The 18957-nt window shown below is 60.7% G+C and overlaps 3 protein-coding genes across 12 annotated transcripts in view; 1 reads left to right on the top strand and 2 right to left on the bottom strand.

Moving 5' to 3' along the window:
- Nucleotides 1–1502: 1502 nt before the first annotated feature.
- The window catches only part of RARRES2 (retinoic acid receptor responder 2), an 85584-nt gene continuing 68129 nt past the window's right edge, over nt 1503–18957 (top strand). The window contains exons 1-6 of one of the 7 annotated variants that reach the window (XM_005205801.5): nt 1503–1591; nt 2640–2837; nt 3075–3179; nt 4205–4300; nt 4481–4609; nt 4749–4865. In XM_005205801.5, the coding sequence (XP_005205858.1) occupies nt 2664–2837; nt 3075–3179; nt 4205–4300; nt 4481–4594 (489 nt within the window). In that variant the 5' untranslated portion in view covers nt 1503–1591; nt 2640–2663 and the 3' untranslated portion in view covers nt 4595–4609; nt 4749–4865. Of the gene's footprint in view, nt 2038–2241; nt 2264–2405; nt 2472–2639; nt 2838–3074; nt 3180–4204; nt 4301–4480; nt 4610–4748; nt 4866–18957 lie in introns of those variants that run through there. The other 6 variants (XM_005205803.4, XM_005205802.3, NM_001046020.2 and 3 more) reach the window with 6 other exon arrangements.
- Nucleotides 5141–16999, bottom strand: LRRC61 (leucine rich repeat containing 61). Of its 4 annotated transcripts, XM_059885757.1 has the most exons (3): nt 16732–16838; nt 13495–13754; nt 5143–6563 (listed from the first exon to the last, which is right to left on the bottom strand). In XM_059885757.1, the coding sequence occupies exon 3, from the start codon at nt 6403–6405 to the stop codon at nt 5620–5622; it is 786 nt and encodes a 261-aa protein (XP_059741740.1). In that variant the 5' UTR covers nt 6406–6563; nt 13495–13754; nt 16732–16838; the 3' UTR covers nt 5143–5619.
- ZBED10 (Putative protein ZBED10P) lies at nt 10081–11065 on the bottom strand. Its single transcript, XM_059885983.1, is given in 4 exon segments — nt 10081–10528; nt 10530–10576; nt 10578–10651; nt 10654–11065. Coding segments are annotated over 4 exon segments (981 nt in total).

The raw sequence follows: 18957 nt of genomic DNA, 5'->3' as shown, positions 1-18957 counted from the left end.
GATTGCTGACAACTCGCAGATGGGACTGAAATGTCCAAGGTGGGATTTCAGCCCCCAGTACTGGCTAATTGAAGGCGAGGATCTTTCTGGAACCCCCAGGGGACATTGCAAAGGACGCTCTGGGCTCCAGGTGGAGAATCCTGCCAGGGGTGCCTGGGAGGGGACCAAAGGCGGGTCATCTGTCCCTCTCCATACATCTTCCTGTTTAATCCTCCAAACAACCCCCTAGCGGGAGGGCCTCTGGCCCCCACATTGCAGAGAAGGGAGCAGAAGATGCAGGGGTCCTGGTGGTTAAACCAGGTCGTCTCCGTGCGGGCTTCCCTGGTGGCTCATCTGGTAAAGAATCCGCCCGCAATGCAGGAGACCCTGGTTCGATCCCTGGGTTGGGAAGATCCCCTAGAGAAGGAAACAGCTCCAGTATTAGGCCTGGAGAATTCCATGGACGTTGCAGAGTCGGTCACGACTGAGCGGCTTTCACTCGCTCTCCGTGGGCAACGGGCAGAGGGCCCGGGACTTAGGTAGCAGTGGTCCTGGTGGCTGACACACCAAGTCCCAGGGCTTGTTCTTATTTGCTCAGGAGCAGCATGTATGGATGTGAGAGTTGGACTGTGAAGAAGGCTGAGTGCCAAAGAATTGATGCTTTTGAACTGTGATGTTGGAGAAGATTCTTGAGAGTCCCTTGGACTGCAAGGAGATCCAACCAGTCCATTCTGAAGGAGATCAGCCCTGGGATTTCTTTGGAAGGACTGATGCTAAAGCTGAAACTCCAGTACTTTGGCCACCTCATGAGAAGGGTTGACTCATTGGAAAAGACTCTGATGCTGGGAGGGATTGGGGGCAAGAGGAGAAGGGGATGACAGAGGATGAGATGGCTGGATGGCATCATTGACTCGATGGACCTGAGTCTGAGTGAACTCCGGGAGTTGGTGATGGGCAGGGAGGCCTGGTGTGCTGCGATTCATGGGGTCGCAAAGAGTCGAACACGACTGAGCGACTGAACTGAGCAGGAGCTGAGCGCCTGTTTTCCCCTGACCCCCCAGCAGCCTTCAGAACCCCACCACGCGCCCTCCACCCACATGTGAGACCCTGGGAGACCATTGCCACCACAGATGGGACGTGATCCTTCACGCCTGACATGTTTGCTGGTGTTGGAGACCCCCTTCCTTCTCAGTGTGGTTCCAGGCTGCAGGGGGACGGTTCAAATGACTCGTCGAAGTCTCCTGGGGTTTGAGGATGTCTGAATTTCTGGGAAGAATTTTCTGGAATGAGTGTCTTGGGGACGGCCTGGAGGGGCCTGAGGGGAAGGGGTCGCCCTGTTCCTGGGGGCAGGGCAGCGGCCGGGCTGGGGCGGCCCGCTGGGCCAGCGGGAGGGGACGGGAGGGCAGGGCGGGACAGTGCAGGGCGGGGATGAGGAGGGGAATCCCGGGAGGGCCGTCGGCCAAGGCCGGTCCCGGCGGGCGGGGAGGAGCCGCGGGGCGCTGGAGGGGGCCCAGGAGGAGGTGGGAGGAGACGGGCGCGCCGCCGGGGGAGCCTGACGGGTGCCGGGAAGAGGCCGGGGCCGCAGGGGAGACCCCGAGGCGCAGCAGAGGAGGTGAGCAGGAGAGACCCCGAGGCGCGGGAGAGGGGAAGGGGGGAGACCTCGAGGCGCGGGAGAGGGGAAGGGGGGAGACCCCGAGGCGCGGGGGAGGAGGAGAGGGGAGACCTCGAGGCGGGGGAGAGGAGTGCGGGGGGAGCGCGGGGAGGGTAAAGGGCGCAGCTCCGGAGGCCGGTGTTTGTTGGCTGCTCCGCGAGCCCGGTCCTGTCTTCGAGGCGACGGCTTGGCACCTTTGCCCGGCGGGACCTGGATCTCCACACCTGGGGCTTTCTGGTCCTCGGGAGGCTGCTCTCGGGCAGATTTCTCGGGGAGGGTCCGGCCCTCAGGCGCCCCCAACCCCAGTCACACGGATTGAGGTGCGGGGTTGGCGGGCTGAGAGAGGAAGAAGGCTCCAGAAAAGAACAAGGCAAGGGAGAAAAACTCTGCCTAAGAAGACAGAGGAGGTGGGGCGGAGGAGGGACCCCCATTTTCTGGGGGCAGTGGCGGGGGGCGGGGGCGGGCGGAGGCGGTAGGGCTGATGGCAACGGGCTCTTTCAGCACAGCGAGGGTTAAGTGGGCTCCTAAAGCCCACCCGCCCTGGGCCCCTCCTGTTTAGGTCCTCCCCAAAATATTTAGCCTCCAGCCAGCCTCCATTCCTTCCCACCCCACCCCCAGTTTCGGGCCCCGATGGTGAGGATCCGGGGCTGGAGCCTTGTGTACCAGAAAACAGGGGGTGACGGGGGGGGGGGGGGGGGGGGGGTGCGGGGGCAGGGAGGGGCAGGGAGGTGGAGGCGGGAGCAGGCCCTGCTCCCCAGCTGCTGGCCCAAGGACTGGAGCAGACCCAGCACCTACCTCGGACAGGGCCAACCTGGGCTGGGCTTGGGAACAGTGGGGCCAGGTGGGAGGAGAGGGACGGGCCAGGGGAACACCAGGGCGTGGGGATGGGGGTCTGCAGGGCCACTCCGTGTCCCCCCACCTCTGCCCGGAGCCCACCAGACAGGGCCCCAGAGCCACAGGGCCCAGGAGCGGTGGCTCCTCCTCCGGACCCACACACAGCCCTCTGCAGGGTCCAGGAGACGGAGGTGAAGCCATGTGGCAGCTACTGCTCCCCCTGGCCCTGGGGCTGGGCACCATGGGCTTGGGCAGGGCGGAGCTCACGACGGCCCAGCACCGGGGCCTGCAGGTGGCCCTGGAGGAGTTCCACAAGCATCCACCCGTGCTGTGGGCCTTCCAGGTGACCAGCGTGGACAATGCGGCAGACACGGTGAGCGCCAGCCCAGAGAGGGGAGGGTGGGGACGGGGATCGGGAGACCAGAACGTGCCCCCCACCGAGAGCAGGTGCACCGATACTTGGGCCCCAGCAAGCCGCCCAGCTCTCCAGAGAGGCCACCGGCCCCCGCCCCAGGGTGTGCTGCTGCCCGCTGGGGAGCAGGGACAGGTCACACCCGCAACAGCTCTGCCCGCTCAGCTGGGCCGCGGGCTTTCTCTTGTCTGTTGGCAGCTCTTCCCGGCTGGGCAGTTTGTGAGGCTGGAGTTCAAGCTCCAGCAGACGAGCTGTCGGAAGAAAGACTGGAGGAAAGAAGACTGCAAAGTCAAGCCCAACGGGGTGAGCTGATGGCAGGGCGCGTGCACCGGGCAGGAGTGGGCGGCGGGCTTCACAGCTGGAGAAGCCTGAGGTTGGAGACCCTGGGGTGGGGCAGCCTCCCTGGCTCTGACCGGCCTGCCTGCCTGCGCCCATGGCGGTGATGGCTGTGGGTGGGCTGAGGGGGCCGCGACAGGCAAGAAGACAGACACACAGGCTCCAGAGCAGGTCCACCCAGGCTGCAGGTCACTGGTGGAAGGAGGCCGTGGTCCCCACCTTAGGCCTGGTGAACTTCCCATTTCACATGAGTTTTCAAGGGGAGGATGGCTCGGCCTGGGCCGACTCCTAAGAGGGCTTGACTGTCATCAGCCACTTTGGGGGCCAAGTCAGTGCCATGGGGGTGATCCCTGGGCTCGGAGCACAACCACCTCTGCCAACCCCCAGTCCTGTTCCTGCACTGGCTCGTCAAGGCCTTAGTCACCGCCCTCTGCTGAAGGAGTGCTGGATTAGACTAGTGCTTTTCTGGACTTTTACACCAGGATCCCTGTGTTCAATTCAAATCTTGCAAGAAAACAGAAAACACAAATAAATGTAACAGATGGAAGCACAGTGGAAGCCAGGTGGGGAGAACCTGGCTGTGTCAGACACAGACAGACACACAGAGACACACACACACACAGTTTGAAAACTAAGTGCCGCCTACACACACACACATACACACAAACACACACAGACACACACACACACACACACACACACAAACTCACAGAGTTTGAAAACTAAGTGCCGCCTACAGACACATACACACACACACAAATACACACACACACAAATACACACACACACACACACACACAAACACACAGTTTGAAAACTGCAGGATAGTTCTGACTTTTGAAAATTCCCAATCCAGAGCTAGGCTTCGCCTGGACCCAGCTGGCCTGCCAAAGGAACGGGCCCCACTGCAGGCTGGCCCCAGGTTCCGCCCTCACAGGGCTGCACGCCTCCCTTCACCCCTTTCCTCTCTGGCCCCCACGCCCCCTCCCCAGAGAAAGCGGAAATGCCTGGCCTGCATCAAGCTGGACTCAAAAGATCAAGTCCTGGGCCGGATGGTGCACTGTCCCATACAGACTCAGGTTCAACGGGTGAGGAGGGGACTTTTAAGGTGTGGAGAGACTGGGCCTTGGGAGAGGCCTGGATGGAGAGGTTGGGGAGGGGCATGGTGAGGAGGGGCTCTGGGCTCAGCCCAGACACTCCCTGGGAGGGGGGGCGGGGGTGGTAGGCGCTGGCAGGAACAGGGCGCCCGAGTGGCCCTGTGCTGGCAGGAGCTGGACGACGCCCAGGACGCCCAGTGCAGCAGGGTGGAGCGCGCCGGCGAGGACCCCCACAGCTACTACCTCCCCGGACAGTTTGCCTTCATCAAAGCCTTGTCCCCCTGAGCTGAGGCCTGGCAGGTAGGTGGCCAGGAGGGAGGGGAACGGGAGGACTGAGAGGGCGCTGGAGCTGGGCTGCGGGAGGCAGGGGAACAGGGCCTGGGAGCCTGCAAAGACCGCCTCCCTCACGCCTGGCCTGTTTCTCTTCCCTTTCCTCTAGAAGTCACCCGGCTTCCTGGAAGGAAGGGAGGTCGCCAGTGAAAGCCCGCCTCCCTCCTCTGGGCCCGGGGAGGGGCCACCCCCTGACCCCTGAGCTAATAAAGCTGTGCTCAGCTGAGTTCTCACGCTCCCTCGAATTCCCTCCCTCCCTCCCCCAGCTCAGCTGCAGGGCAGCCTGTGTGTGAGCAAAGGCCCTGGTCCTCCGGCCTCACAGGGAGGAAGCAAAGCCCCGAGGTGAGGGGGTGGGGGGTGAGGAGGGGGCAGGACCCAGCTGCCTGGACACCCAGAAAGCTGCAGACACCTCCTCCTTGCCCAGGGGAGACCAGACGTGGGGGTGGAGGACCCAGTCTTGCTTTCAGGGGCTTCCTCTTGGGAAAACCAAGCACGCCCACGTGTACTGATACTAATTAAAACAATTTAATAGGGATGAGCATGGGTGGGAATGGGGACAGTGGAGGTTCCAGGGAGACCCAGGAGCAAGGGACACAGCAGGAGAACCAGGGAGATGGGTAAATGCAGCTTCCACGCCAGCAAGCTCAGCCACGGCGTCTCCCAGGGCGGGAGGGGCAGGAGGCTGGCCTTCCCCTCCTCCCCCAGCTGCAGCCTTAGGACCAAGCTGCTTTCTTCCTCCGAGCCTCAGGCTCATGCAGCTGGGACAGGCAGCAGCTGTAGCCGTGGAAGGGGCCAGGGACCTCCTCCCAGGCGCTCTTCTAGGTGGTAGCAGGACAGCCTCAGGCTGAGCCCGCTGCTTGGGGAGGGCCCGAGGGAGGTACATCTTTGATGGACGTGGGGAGTTTTCCTTGAAGGGCAACAAGCAGTGGGACAAAACTGTCCAGACAAGCAGGGAGGCCACCGAGGGCCCCGGGGCGCCTTCAGAAGACGAAGGAGGCGGCAGTGGCGCCCGCGGGGCTGAGTGCCCGCATGGCCTGGGCCAAGCTGTCCCAGGCCTGGCGGTCCAGGTCGTGGCACTCCTGCAGCGTGTCCTGGAACTGGCGGCAGGCCTCCTCCAGGATGGAGCTGCTGCGTGGGGGCAAGGCCTCCCAGTAGCCAGGCTCCACCCAAGGCTGGGCCTCCATGGGCCGGGGGCCAGGGGCACCAGGGTCGGGGCTCAAGGAGCTGTCGAGGTCCCGGCACAGCTGGTAGAAGTCGCTGCCGCGCCCACTCACACGCTCGCCGTCGAGGACCTTCAGGCCGGGCAGCAGCTCACGCACTGAGGCCCAGTAGCAGGGGCTGGCGCACAGCGGGTTGCTGAGCCGCGCCAACGGGTCTCGGAGCCGCAGGCGCTCCAGACCCCGCAGCCCCGCCAGGCACTGCAGCTGCGCGGGCCCAGCCAGCAGGTTGCCTGCAGCATTGAGACACTGCAGGTTCTCACAGGCGGCCAGGGGCTCCAGGCCCGTCAGCCGGTTGTCAGCCACGTTGAGCACGGCCAGCTGCCGCAGGGAGGCCAGCGGGCCCAGCTGGGTGAGCGCGTTACCCGACAGGTCCAGCCACTCGAGGCCGAGGCAGTCCCCCAGGCAGCCCAGGCCCACCAGCCCCAGGCCCCGCAGCTTGAGCAGCAGGATGGACTCCAGGGCAAACTCGCCCGAGCGCGCCTTGAGCAGCTGGGGCGTCACGCGCACCCCGTCAGCCTCTCCTGACTTCTCGCCCCGAGGCTCCATGAGACCAAATGGGGCCAGGGGGCCGGGGGGTCAGGCAGCTGCGATGCAGGTGCCACTGGTGGTCAGAGGGCTGCTCACCCCACGGGTCGCCCCCTCCACTCAGCCTGGGCCCAGATTGGACACGTCTCCGACACCCTCACTCGAGGGCCAGCAGGTCCCTAAGGAGAGACAATCGAACAGTGAATGGACCTCTGAGCACCACGGACCTTCAGCAGGGGCCCGGCAGGACCGGAGGACTCCAGCCCAAGGCACAGAAGGGCCAAGACCCCATAGCAGGAGCCAGCCAGGCACAGGCCCCCACCTGAGGGGGTCCTGGATGGAGTTCAGGCCCGACACTACAATCCCTCCACGGCCCCCAGTGTGCACAATCTCATTCCTTTCCTTTTTCAGTAACTGCTTGTGAGTATCATGAATTTAGACGTTTCGTCTCAAACCCTTTCAATCTATTTTTGAATAGACACAGGCCCCCAGAGTCGCCAATCTCCTTTGCTTCTTTCCTGGGAGTGCCCTGCTTTTGCAAACATAGTTCAGAGCACCTGGGCCTTGCCTTATTCCCTCCAAGGTGTTCTCGACTCGATTTTTTTTCAACATCAGCAATGAACTCAAAATGGGTTCAGGGTTCCATGGTCTACCCTGGTGGCAGCTGTGGGGGCTGAGCGCCCAGCCCTCAGTCCTAGATGAGGAAGCTGGGGTCGAGGGAGTGAGTGGCAGCACCACCAGGCCCCACGCCTTTGTTCCCCCGACCCCTGCCTGACAAGACCAGCTCTTCACTCTGGCCTCAACAGAATGTCCCTTCCCGTAAGCCAGAGAGCATGATTCCAGCCACAAACGTGATGCCGTTTCCCAAGTAGGCAAAGAGGGGCTGGAGAGGGAAGGTGGAACAGTCCGGGAAGCCATCCTGGAGGCAGGGACAGGGTGGCCCCGATGCTGGCTCTGGAAAAGGGGAGGGAGGGGACTTCCAGGCCGCCAGTGGCCTTGGGACAGGCAGAGACCCAGGGGCCACCGAAAGCCCAGAGCCCAAGGGAGGCAGCCTGGGGGAGGGGTGGCTGCCATGCCAGAGGAGCACAGAGGGGTCAGGGTTCAGGCAGAGAGGAAAACAAGCAGAAACCTCTGTTCCAAGTGGCAGCTCCCCAACCTGCAGACCAGCCAGGCCCAGGCCAGGCAGGGTGGTGCCCACGGAGAACCACAGGGCCATTCAATCCTGCTGTTTACAAAGCCCGGGGCTCCAGGGCCGTGGTCAGGCTCCCAGGCTGTGTCTCCATAGCAACGTCACTTCTCATTCCCCCCCACCAAGGAAACCAGACCTAGAGCTCCTCCCACACCCCTTAGGAAGCTGTGGGGGCTGCCAACACATCCCGCCCCCACCCCACCTCTGAGAAGGGGGTCCCATATCTTTAATCTGCAGCAGCCCAGCTCCACCTTCATTTCTAGCAAAGTTTCTGTCCCAAAGCACGGAGGTACCTGCTGAGAAGCCTGGCTCACTCCACGGAAGCGTCTGCTAGGGTTTGTTTGTAAGCAGCGGGGCGACGCAGTCACTGCCACGTCAGGTTAAACCTGATCTGGCCCACAAGGTGGGGGGCAGGTGAGGGGCACTGGAGTCCTGCCATAAACGCAGGAGCCAGAGACCACGACCCCGCGGCGGTCAGGGAGCCACGGAGACGGAGAATGTGGCCTTGGAGCCTGGCCACGTGACCAGACGCCCAGCTCCATCTCAGGCATGTGGGTGCAGAAAGGATGAGGGGTGGGGTGCCCGTGGCGCCAGCCTCAGGAGGCCGGCTTGAGTCCAGGCAGATGGGGTCCGGGCGCCGCCTGGGAACGAGGTGTTGCCTCTGCTGTGTGCCCATCTCCCACCCACAAGAGGACAGGAGTGACCCCCCACAAGCCACGACCGTCCAAGCATCTGGGGGACCAAACTGCCCCTGGTGGGGCACGGCTGCTCCAGAGCCTGAGCCTCCGAGAGCTCAGGACCCTCAAGCCTCTCACCCCTGCCTTCCGCCTGCCTCCTCAGACGCCCCCCTGCCTCTCTAGTCCAGGTTTCCCCTCTCCGGGAACGTGGAGAAGCCACTGGGGGTGACGCCACACCACAAGGGTGCCTCTCCTGAGAGCTGACTGAGGGATGGCGGCACCGACCAATACATGGCCCCCAGGACAGCGTCCCCTCCCCACACACACATGCCTTCCAGCAGCGGGGGAGAAGACGCCACCTGAGCAGAGAGTGGAGGTGACTTCAGGTCACGCTGTTGCAACCACTGAACACAGCTGCACAAGGCTTTCTTCAAGGAGCCAGGTGACCCTGCTCAAATGAGCACACAGCAGACCGACTAGTACAGAGGGTTACGATCACAAGGTAAAGAGCTCACGAGGGCTACTGAGCAAAAACGATCACAGTGAGTTTCTCCTGAATGTCCTGCAGTGAACTAGCCACAGTGACTCGGCGGGGAAGAGGGGACAGGTTCCCGGGGCTCGCCCCCATGGCCGGGGCCAGAGTGCAGGCGAGCCTGCTGCCTCCCGGCCTCCACCACCTTCCCTCCTCAGAGCCCGGCTCCCAGCGGCCCAGCGCCTCAGGAGAGCCGGACTCACGCCTCGTGGGACGAACGGGCCCTCCAGCCTCACCCTTTCACCTTCTCCCACCCAATCCCACCAGCACTGGGACTCCCACACCCCCAGGGCCTGTGCCCGGCCCTAAAGGAACTCAGGCCAGTGGGTACCAGAACACACGCCCTTTCTGGCTTCCTGAGACCACTTTCACTGTACAAACAAGAAACCCCGAGGTTCCCAGCAGCCTGGCAACAACTACAGGTGACAACGGCCGTGAGAGGAGTCTCAGGTCTGCTCCACTGCACGCCTGCCGACAGGAGCCGGGTGGTCCAGCCCCCCAGGGCTCTGGCACCCGGGATGCCCTGGAAGGGACGGAGCCGAAGGAGACCAGCGGGTGCATGGGCACCTCCCTCTTGAGGTGGCTGCTGTATCTTCCTTTCCCAGGAAGGGCGGCTGAGGACATTCCCCGTGGCACCCCCACCTCCCCAGCCCCGGCCCCTCTGAGAAAGCCGCCCTCCAGGGCCGTCACAGCCGACACAGACTAGCTGCATGTGGGCCCTCCCTACCCGGCAACACTTTAAAGGGGCACCACGCCCGTACACGGGGCGGGACGGCTCAAGTCACTGAGGAACATGGCCCACCTTTCCACACACATGCCGCCGGCAGTAACGCAAGCAGTGGGCAGATGGAAAACGGCTTCTCCCTGAAAACAAAACTGGCAACCTGGCCATAACTGAGAAACCGTCCTCATTCTTCTCAAACAGGCTTCAGAATCTGGCCATCCTAGGACAGGACGCTCTGCCCACTTCTCTCATCTAGGTAGCCATCCCCCAGGGCAGCTTTCTGGGGCTTCCAAGCGCTCAGACTCCCAGCTCTGCCTCTCCCAGGCCAGATCTCCACAGGGGAAAATGAGGGGCAGGGGGCGTGTAGCTGGAGAAATGCTCCAGGTTGGTCTTCAAGAAGAGAAGACGCTTAACCGTCTCCACCAGGAGCAGGGAGTTGTACTCCATGATGGTGGGGCTGCCCAGGGAGGCAAAGACACTTGCAGAGGAGGCGCTTGTCAGCAGGGGGAGCAGGACAGGACAGGTAGGTGGTGGCCAGTCTCGCCAGGGCTGGCCAGATGTCCCACCACTTCTTCTAGTAAGCCAAGGGGTCCTCCTGGGCACCCACTGTCTTGTTCTCACGCAGGTGCTTCTTGACGATGATGCTAGCCAGGTGGCTCTCCGTGGAGCGGGAGGCATCGCTCCACTCAGAGGCCAGCAGCCCCACGCTCTCCAGCCGCTCCAACAGGCTCTTCTCGCTCTGGCCCAGCAGTGAGGACCCGGAGGAGGGGGGCCGGCTTCTCTGCACTGGCTCCCCCAGGCCCTTCCCTTCTGACCCGGGGCTCCTAGCTCCTCTGTCGCTCAGGGTGGCCTCTACCCGCCCAGCCTTGGGGCCCTGCAGGGAAGGGGAGGGTGGCACGGGCTATTCAGACAGCATGAGCTCCTTCACTTTGTACACAAGACCCTGCTTCCAGTGGTACATGTCCACCCCCTCGGGGAGGATGGTCTCGATCCTGCCCTTTAAGCAGGGGTCTGGCACGGTCCTCTCGGTGGAAGAGCTCAGTAAGCTGGTGGTCCGTGGAGAGCTGCAGGGGCCAGGCCCTCGGCTGGCTGCACGGCCGCACCCATCTCCCAGGCACTCCGCTCCTCGAAGTGCCCGCGCTCCACTCCAAGGAGACATGCGGGTAGCGCAGCTGGGGTGGCACCGGGCGGAATGCGGCCTGGGCGGCGCACACCTCCTCAGCTGCCACCCAGAAGGGTCGTGGGCACATGACTGGTCTGTCAGTCAGGCTCCAGGAGGTGGCCTGGAGACAGGGCGGCCCCCGCCTTGCCCAGCCGCTAATTCTCGTAAACTCGAGCAGGCGGCCGCTGTTGCACCCACCAGCCACTCTGGCCGGCAGTGCACGGACACCCAGTGGTCCGTGGAAGTTTCTTTCCAGGAAGCCTGGGCACGGGGAGACGGGTCCGAGAGCCACAGGCCGAGCTGGCCCCGCAGCCTGTCCTCCGGAGTGCGGCCCAGGGTCAGCCCGCGGACCCCAAGCACCGCCTGCCTCCTCGGGCCCCCTGGTGGGCAGTGACATCCACGGAGTTCACGTCCTTGGCCCGGCTGCCACGGAACGGTGAGGTGGACTCAGACGCCCTCGGCCCGGCACCTGCTCACCCATCGCCTCGTGGAGCAGGGGCTCTGCTCTGTGGGAGAAGGCCCGAGGCGGGAGGCGGTGGCAAGGGTTCCCCTGGGCCACGAACCTCCTGAAAGGGTGGAGACCAGACAAAGGAGAGCGGCAGGGCTGGGCTACAAAGGAGCTCCGCGGTGCTCTGGTTCCAGGCCCGGGCCTGGGGCTGGTTGGGGGGCATACGTGCCACCTGGGTCCTGCCCGACCACAATCAGGGGAGTGGCAGGGTCATCTCTAGAGGGGGAGCAGGTTGGGGAGGCCCACGCGGAATCACCTGTCTGTCCCTATCTTCCAGAGGTGAGGTATCGGGCGCTGGCATGGTGACGGCGGCCCTCAGGGACACGGCTGCTGGCCCACCAAGGCCAGGCCCTTCTGCTGCTTCTCGGGTGGCCCTCCCCGCTGCCCCCTGGGGCCTCCTGCCTCTAGCCCTGTGCTTCCCCACCAAGTGATGGGACAGACGCGAGCATTGGGGCTGCCCCTTCACTTCACCAGGCCTGACACTCAACTGGCATGGGATGCGGGTGACCCAGCCGACGTTCCTGCAAGTTGACAGTAAAGAAGTGTCTCATGTCGGGGAGGGCCGCTGACCCGGGGACAGCCTGGAGGTGCAGCCCTTGGCCTCGGCCTGCACGGTTCTCCCCGGCTTCTGCAGGCACAGCGGCTTCAGGGCCAGGCGGCTGCTCGCCCCCACCAGGAAGCAAGTGTCTCTTCTTCTGCTTCTTGAGGTGACGTGTCTCTCTGGCCAGATGGGCTATGAGGATGCCGGCCAGCCTTGCCTCCTCAGCCTTGCTGGGCTGGCCTGCCTCCAAGCCCATCCGGCCTGGCCAGGGCTGAGCACCGGGTCCCCCACCTCGCACCGTCCGCAGGCCTTACACCTGCACACCTTCTCCCCCTGCTGCACAGGGCACCCCTGCCCTGGCACGGATAGGAGGCCGCAGGGCCTGGAGTCTCTCCTTTGGCCAAGGGCATGACAATCTGCAGAGGGGGCAGCCAAGCCAGGGCCAGGCCTCCCCAGGCAGTGGGCCCGTCTCCTCACTGAGGACATCGAGGCCCAGGAGACCTCCCTCCTGCCCCTCCTGGAAAGCCTGGTCAGGCACGGGGACCCACAGGCTGCTGGGCAGGGGGCGGGCTCTCTTCCTCTGCTGGGAAGGGTCCCTCCCACCCATCTTCTGGTCTTCTGGGGGCCACTGCTGGCCTTCTCCTCTACGTCTGCAAACTCAAGCTTGACCTCAGTCTCCAGCAGGTGCTGCCTGGCACCCTGGCTGAGCCCACAAGGGGCGCTGGTAGCTCTGGCATCGAACTTGGAGCCGGGAGGAGCCGGAATGGTGGGTGGGGTCATGGGTCTAGTCCTGGAAGAGTCAGCATACATCGGGGGCTCTTGCCCCACGGATCCTGAGGACGTCTGCTTCTTGCAGGGCTTTATGACTTTTTCTACTTCTGACAGGCCTGGGAGCTTGGGGCAGTGAGAATGTGGGCCCGGGCTGTAAGGCAAGCGGAAGAGGATGGCTCTCGCCTAGTGGGCTCTTGACCGTGGGCACCATTGAGGGGGGACGTGAGGCCAGAGGTGGGGAGAAGGGAACGCTGGAGGACCTAAGGAGTCATGACCACCGGAGATCAATCAAAGGACAGAGCTCTCCAGACCCCTCCCTCCTTGGCGAGGGAGGCCTGACATTCACTCTTCCGGACCCAGCAGAACCACAGCCCTTGGCACCTGAGTGGTGTCTCTGTCCGTCTTCTTTGCCACGCTAACACTGTTTCTTTTTTTTTTTTTTCAATGTTTATCCAGAACCTAGTAGGCACTTGACAACGTTTCTGCATGCTGGATACAGTATACAGTAGGCAAGGCCCCTGCATGCAGGTAGGCCCCCAGGCTGGCGGGAGAGGCAGACGTGAATGAAATTCTCACTCGCACGACAAGAAGAGGAGAGCCCCACTGTGGGCTGTATGGGGGCACCGCGGGGCCGTGGGACCCCGGGGGGGGCTGACCTCACCATGACGTAGGGCTCCAAGGCGCCGGGCAGGCTTCCCGGGGAGAGCCATGGGTGCCCACACTGTCACGAGGCCATGGGAGCAGAGGGGGCCAGGCTTGGCGTCCTGGGCACCCACAGGGTCCAGGAAAACAGGGACATCACTCAGTCCTGCGGAGCAAGGCAGCCTGAGGCTTCCCAAGCCTCCATCAGGGCAACTCAGCATCTCCTCCCCTCGGAGCCCGCTCTGCTCCCTTGTCTCCTGCCACCGAGGAGCCCTGTCCAGTGGGAGAGGCCTCAGGAGAACCGAGAGGAAACCGCCCCAGCCCATCACTAGACAACCAAGTCAGCCACCACCACACCAGGCACCTGGAGCCCGCTGGAGGGGAAGCCGCGGAGGGGCCGGGTCAAGGCACAGACGAAGGGCCAGACACTGCCGTGGTCCAGAGGAAGGGCTCTAGATGTCAGAACCAGAAGGGACTCCCCTCTGCTCTTATTTTGATTGAAGAAACGGAAACCCAGAGCAGCAACGTGATGCTCCGTGGCACAGCAGAGGACCCGAGCAGTCTGTCGGCTCCGTCGCTCTTGGGCCCGCAGAGCAGGGTACCGGAGGCGGGCCTGTGTCCCGCCTGTGCTCACGGATGAGGGCAGAGAAAAGCATAACACCTGTGAGTCAGGCTGCAGCCCGGGGCACACCCCAACACCTTCACCCGAGGGCCCGAGTGGACCCCAGGGCACCAATCCTGTTCCGTCCCCGACCAGCCTCATCCCACCAGTCTGTGTGTATTCTGCAGACAACTTTGATCCACTTGACTATTTAACAAAACTTCGTCAATATCTACCGTGAGCCAGCACTGTGCCCTAAACATACACACACGGGAGAGGAGCTGTCAGCTGGCACGCGGGGCTCAGGACGACAAGACAACCTGGGAACAGCGAGGCAAGCGGAGCGAGTGCTGCAGAGCCCGGGCGGGCTGCCCGGGAGGCACACCGAGTCTATGACACCGGAGTTTAGTGCTGTCTCCGAAGGGTGGCTCCCCTTGGGCTACCTCTTGAGGAACCCCGTCTCTGGACAGAGAGCCCTGGGCAGATCAGGAACCCAGGGCGATGGGCGGCACCCACAGTAAAGCGCCCCTTTCTCTCCAACGAAGCACAGCAGGATGAGAGCTGCCGAAAGCTGGCCTCGAGTCTACACGCATCCAAAGTGTAAAATTTAAAAAGAAAGTCACCCACAAACTCCAAGACTTTGGTTATTAGTGAGAGATCGTTTGTGACACGTCTCATAACAGCTGACACACGCACCTTCGAGGATGATGACAAGATGGACAGTCTGGGGCTGAGCTGGAGGGTGGGGGGGACCCCACAGAAGCAGGCCTCGCCCTGAGAAGCGAATGGGGGGCGGGGGGGAGAGGAGCAGGTGATGGCGGCGGGGCTGCAGGTGAAGGTACAGTTTGGAGAGCCATGTGGGGGGGCAGGTGTGCTTGGGCCGCTGTGTGGAGGAGGAGTGGACAGTGGTCCTCCCCAGTAACCCAGATCAGCTACAGATGTGGCGATTTTAAGGTTCTCCTGCAACAAGTCTTCAGGAGTAGACATGACAGGTACTGAGCTAAAGATGCAGATCCACGGAAAAGTCCCCATAGAAACGGAGGGAAAACACTGGCAGGAGAAGAGAGGGGAGGGTGGTTGCCCAGGCAACACACTGTGGGGAGGGTAGAGGAGGAGCAGACTCCAAAGGTGCCCTATGGGCAGAGGGCAGAGAAACACCTAAGTGATATTAGGGAGGGCCAAGGGAAGCCCTTCCAGAAAGCACAGACAGGGTCACTTCAGTGGGATGAGGTGGCTGGAGCCCCCAGCTACACAATGAGAAGCAGGGGGTGCGGGCGCTTGCAGTGTCAAAGGGTCAGGAGGGGAAAGGCTTAGCTCCATCTCAAGACAGAGCAAAGGTGCAGTGGGAAGATAGGAAGGCCTGGTGGCAGGAGCCTCCGGAGGGCGAGGGGCTCGAGGCACAGGTGCATGTCAGGCCGGGAGGTGGAAGGGGTTATCAGAGACGAGAAAGAATCTATTTTTTTCCCCCCCGACACAGCAAAGAAGGATGCTGGGGTGGCAGGCAAGTCCTTGAGTGAGGGCACGGGGAGGACCCAGGCAGTTTATGCCCAGGAGCCTACAGACTCCCAAGGGGAAGCCATATACTCAGAGAGGCAGCAACCTGCTGGCTGAGCCTGAGGCAGGCGGGGCCTCAGCACAGGCGCTGCCTCCATGCATCAGAGGTTTCCTCACCACCCTCACCAGTGGCTTCCCAGGTGGCTCAGGAGTAAAGCATACACCTGCCCAGGCAGGAGACGTGGGTTTGATCCCTGGGTCAGGAAGATCCCCTGGAGAAGGAAATGGCAACCCACTCCAGTATTCCTGCCTGGACAATCCCACGGACAGAGGAGCCTGTTGGGCTACAGTCATGGGGTTGCAAAGAGTCGGACATGCCTTAGCACCTCAACAACAACTCTTACCAGGCCTTTTCCCATGCGCAGGCCCAGAAGGAAAGGGGGCACTTTTCTATTTCTCCTAGGCCTGCCTCACCCCAGCGCCTCATTTGCAACTCAGCCTACCCTGGGCATTCAGGACCTATGCCAGAGAGACGTTTTCACCCTGCTCAGTCACCAGCCCCCACCTCTGTGAGCCCATGCACTGGGGGGTGGAGGGAGGGGGGTGGTGCCAGTCCATCCCCGCCAGACCTGCAGGGGACTTCAAAGCACTGGATGAGCCTCCAAGTCCTGGGCTTCTCATCCCCCTACCCACTCAAGCTAGGAGGAGATAGAAGATGGTGAAGAAGAGGATGGGACTATAGGAACACATGGATGTGAAAGCCTAGAGCAAACCACTGTACATTTCCGGCTTTGGTCCCAAGTGCACACTTGGCTGCACGCAAACCCTAAAGAAGAGGCTTGAAACAAACACGCATCATTAGGTTTCGTCATATGCAAAAAGTGACACAAAATGAGGTGTTTTAAACTACACACACTTGGCTCTTTTCTGCGAGGCTGCTCTCCATAGTGGCTTGAGAGCATCAAGTTCCAGAGCCAGTCTATGGGGGCTTAAATCCTGCCTGTGGGCAAAGAGCTGTGTGCTCCTCCCACTACTGAGCCTCGGTTTCCCCGTCTACACAACAGGGAGAACAGCACCTGCCTCACTGACTTGTGAAGGATTAGTGACGTTCGGTTCAGTTCAGTTCAGTCTCTCAGTCGTGTCCGACTCTTTGTGACCCCATGGACTGCAACACGCCAGGAATCTCTGTCCATCACCAACTCCCGGGGTTCACTCAAACTCATGTCCATCGAGTCAGTGATGCCATCCAGCCATCTCATCCTCTGTCGTCCCCTTCTCCTCCCGCCCTCAATCTTTCCCAGCATCAGGGTCTTTTCCAATGAGTCAGTTCTTCGAATCAAGGTATCGAGCGACAGTTCCAGGCATAGACTAACTGATGGACATGAGCTCGCTGTCCAGCACGGACTCTGAAGACCGGGGAGACCGGGCCGCCCGCTGGGCCGAGGTCAGGACAAGCCGCCTCGGCCCCTGGAATCCAGGGACCGCCACGCCCGCTCCCCGGCTTACCTACTGCCGAGGGTCAGGCCGGCCGGCGGGGCCGACGGAAACGGGACGCCCGCGCCCCTCCACCAACAACCGGCCGCGGCCCCGCAGCTGGGAACAGGGCGCCGCCTACCACCCCCTCGCGCAGCGCAGCAGCTGGACCTACCAGGAGGCGCCCAGGGCCCAGCACAGCCAAGGGGGAGGAGTCCAGGTTCCGGGGCGGACTTCCGGAAGCGACACCCCAAGGGATCCTCTGCGCCCACCCGCGTCCCGAGGCGCCTAAGTTCCTCCTACCAGCAGTCAGCAGGGAGTGCGCAGGCGCGGCGGGCCCCGACCGGAAACGGTGGGGTCCCGCCGGCTCCTCCGCCGGAAGTCGCTCACTGCTCTGCCCAAATAGACTTTGTTCTAGTTTAAGGGTGCTAGTTTGGAGGGGGCGGGGAGAGACTTGTTTGCTTGTTTATAATCGTGCTAGTTTAGCTCTATGGTCTTGGAAGAAGCGCTGGCATGAGCTTCGGGCCGATGGCGACCAAGTCTTCCTTGTCCACTGACCGATCCCCAAGGTCCCTTCCACCCCGGGGCCTTTAACCCACCTGAACTTGACCTTTGTGCATGATTTGAGACGGGGGGTTCATCTGACCTTTTTTTCATTTAGAGCTGATCCTCCTGCAGTGTGTATTCCTCGCTGATTACTTCTGCCCCCCCACCCCAGCCTTCTTTCACTCCCATATGCGTAGGAATCTATTCTAGGCTCCATATTCTAATGCATTTCTATTCTATTCTAATAGTCTCTCCCTGCAGGAATACATTTCTGGTTTTTTAAGGCATGATTTAGATCCAATCAATGTCCCAATTTTAAGTGTGCATTGCAGTGGATTTTGACAAATTTGTTTACTTGGAGTACCACCTTCACAATTAAGGTATGGGATATGTCTATCCACACACACATCCAGTAATAATAAAGTAATAAACCACTTCACCTTTTCCCAATGAACTTTCCACCCTGTGCCCCAGGTAACAGCTAATATGCCATCTGTCATGAAAGACTAGGTTTACATTCCCTAATACTTCATAAAGATGGCACTACACACTATGCAGTTTTTATGTATAGCCTCTTTGGCTTAATGCAATGTTTCTGGGATTCAGCCATGCTGATGTATGAATCAGGAACTCATTCATTTTTATTGCTGTGTAGAATTCCTTTATATGAATGTAGAATAATTTGTTTACCCATTTACCCTGTTAACAACTTGGATTCTTTTCAATTTTCAGTTCAGTTCAGTTGCTCAGTCGTGTCCAACTCTTGGCGACCCCATGAATCGCAGCACACCAGGCCTCCCTGTCCATCACCAACTCCCAGAGTTCACACAGACTCATGTCCATTGAGTCAGTGATGCCATCCAGCCATCTCATCCTCTGGCGTCCCCTTCTCCTCCTGCCCCCAATCCCTCCCAGCATCAGAGTCTTTTCCAATGAGTCAACTCTTCGCATGAGGTGGCCAAAGTACTGGAGTTTCAGCTTTAGCATCATTCCTTCCAAAGAAATCCCAGGGCTTATCTCCTTCAGAATGGACTGGTTGGATCTCCTTGCAGTCCAAGGGACTGTCAAGAGTCTTCTCCAACACCACAGTTCAAAAGCATCAATTCTTTGGCACTCAGCTTTCTTCACAGTCCAACTCTCACAACCATACATGACCACTGAAAAAACCATAGCCTTGACTAGACTGACCTTTGTTGGCAAAGTAATGTCTCTGCTTTTCAATATGTTATCTAGGTTGGTCATAACTTTTCTTCCAAGGAGTAAGCGTCTTTTAATTTCATGGCTGCAGTCACCATCTGTAGTGATTTTGGAGCCCAAAAAAATAGTCTGACACTGTTTCCCCATCTATTTCCCATGAAGTGATGGGACCAGATGCCATGATCTTAGTTTTCTGAATGTTGAGTTTTAAGCCAACTTTTTCACTCTCCTCTTTCACCTTCATCAAGAGGCTTTTTATTTCCTCTTCACTTTCTGCCATAAGGGTGGTGTCATCTGCATATCTGAGGTTATTGATATTTCTCCCGGCAATCTTGATTCCAGCTTGTGTTTCTTCTAGTCCAGGGTTTCTCATGATGTACTCTGCATATAAGTTAAACAAGCAGGGTGACAATATACAGCCTTCACGTACTCCTTTTCCTATTTGGAACCAGTCTGTTGTTCCATGTCCAGTTCTAACTGTTGCTTCCTGACCTGGATACAGATTTCTCAAGAGGC

This window comes from Bos taurus, chromosome 4, assembly GCF_002263795.3.
Source record: "Bos taurus isolate L1 Dominette 01449 registration number 42190680 breed Hereford chromosome 4, ARS-UCD2.0, whole genome shotgun sequence".
NCBI lineage: Eukaryota > Metazoa > Chordata > Mammalia > Artiodactyla > Bovidae > Bos > Bos taurus.
Note: the sequence above shows the minus strand (reverse complement) of the source record. Positions and strands in the feature narration are given on the sequence as shown.

What these genes read in the sequence shown, in the direction of transcription:
- LRRC61 (XM_059885756.1), bottom strand. Translation starts at nt 6,405, where the DNA reads ATGGAGCCTCGGGGCGAGAAGTCAGGAGAGGCTGACGGGGTGCGCGTG.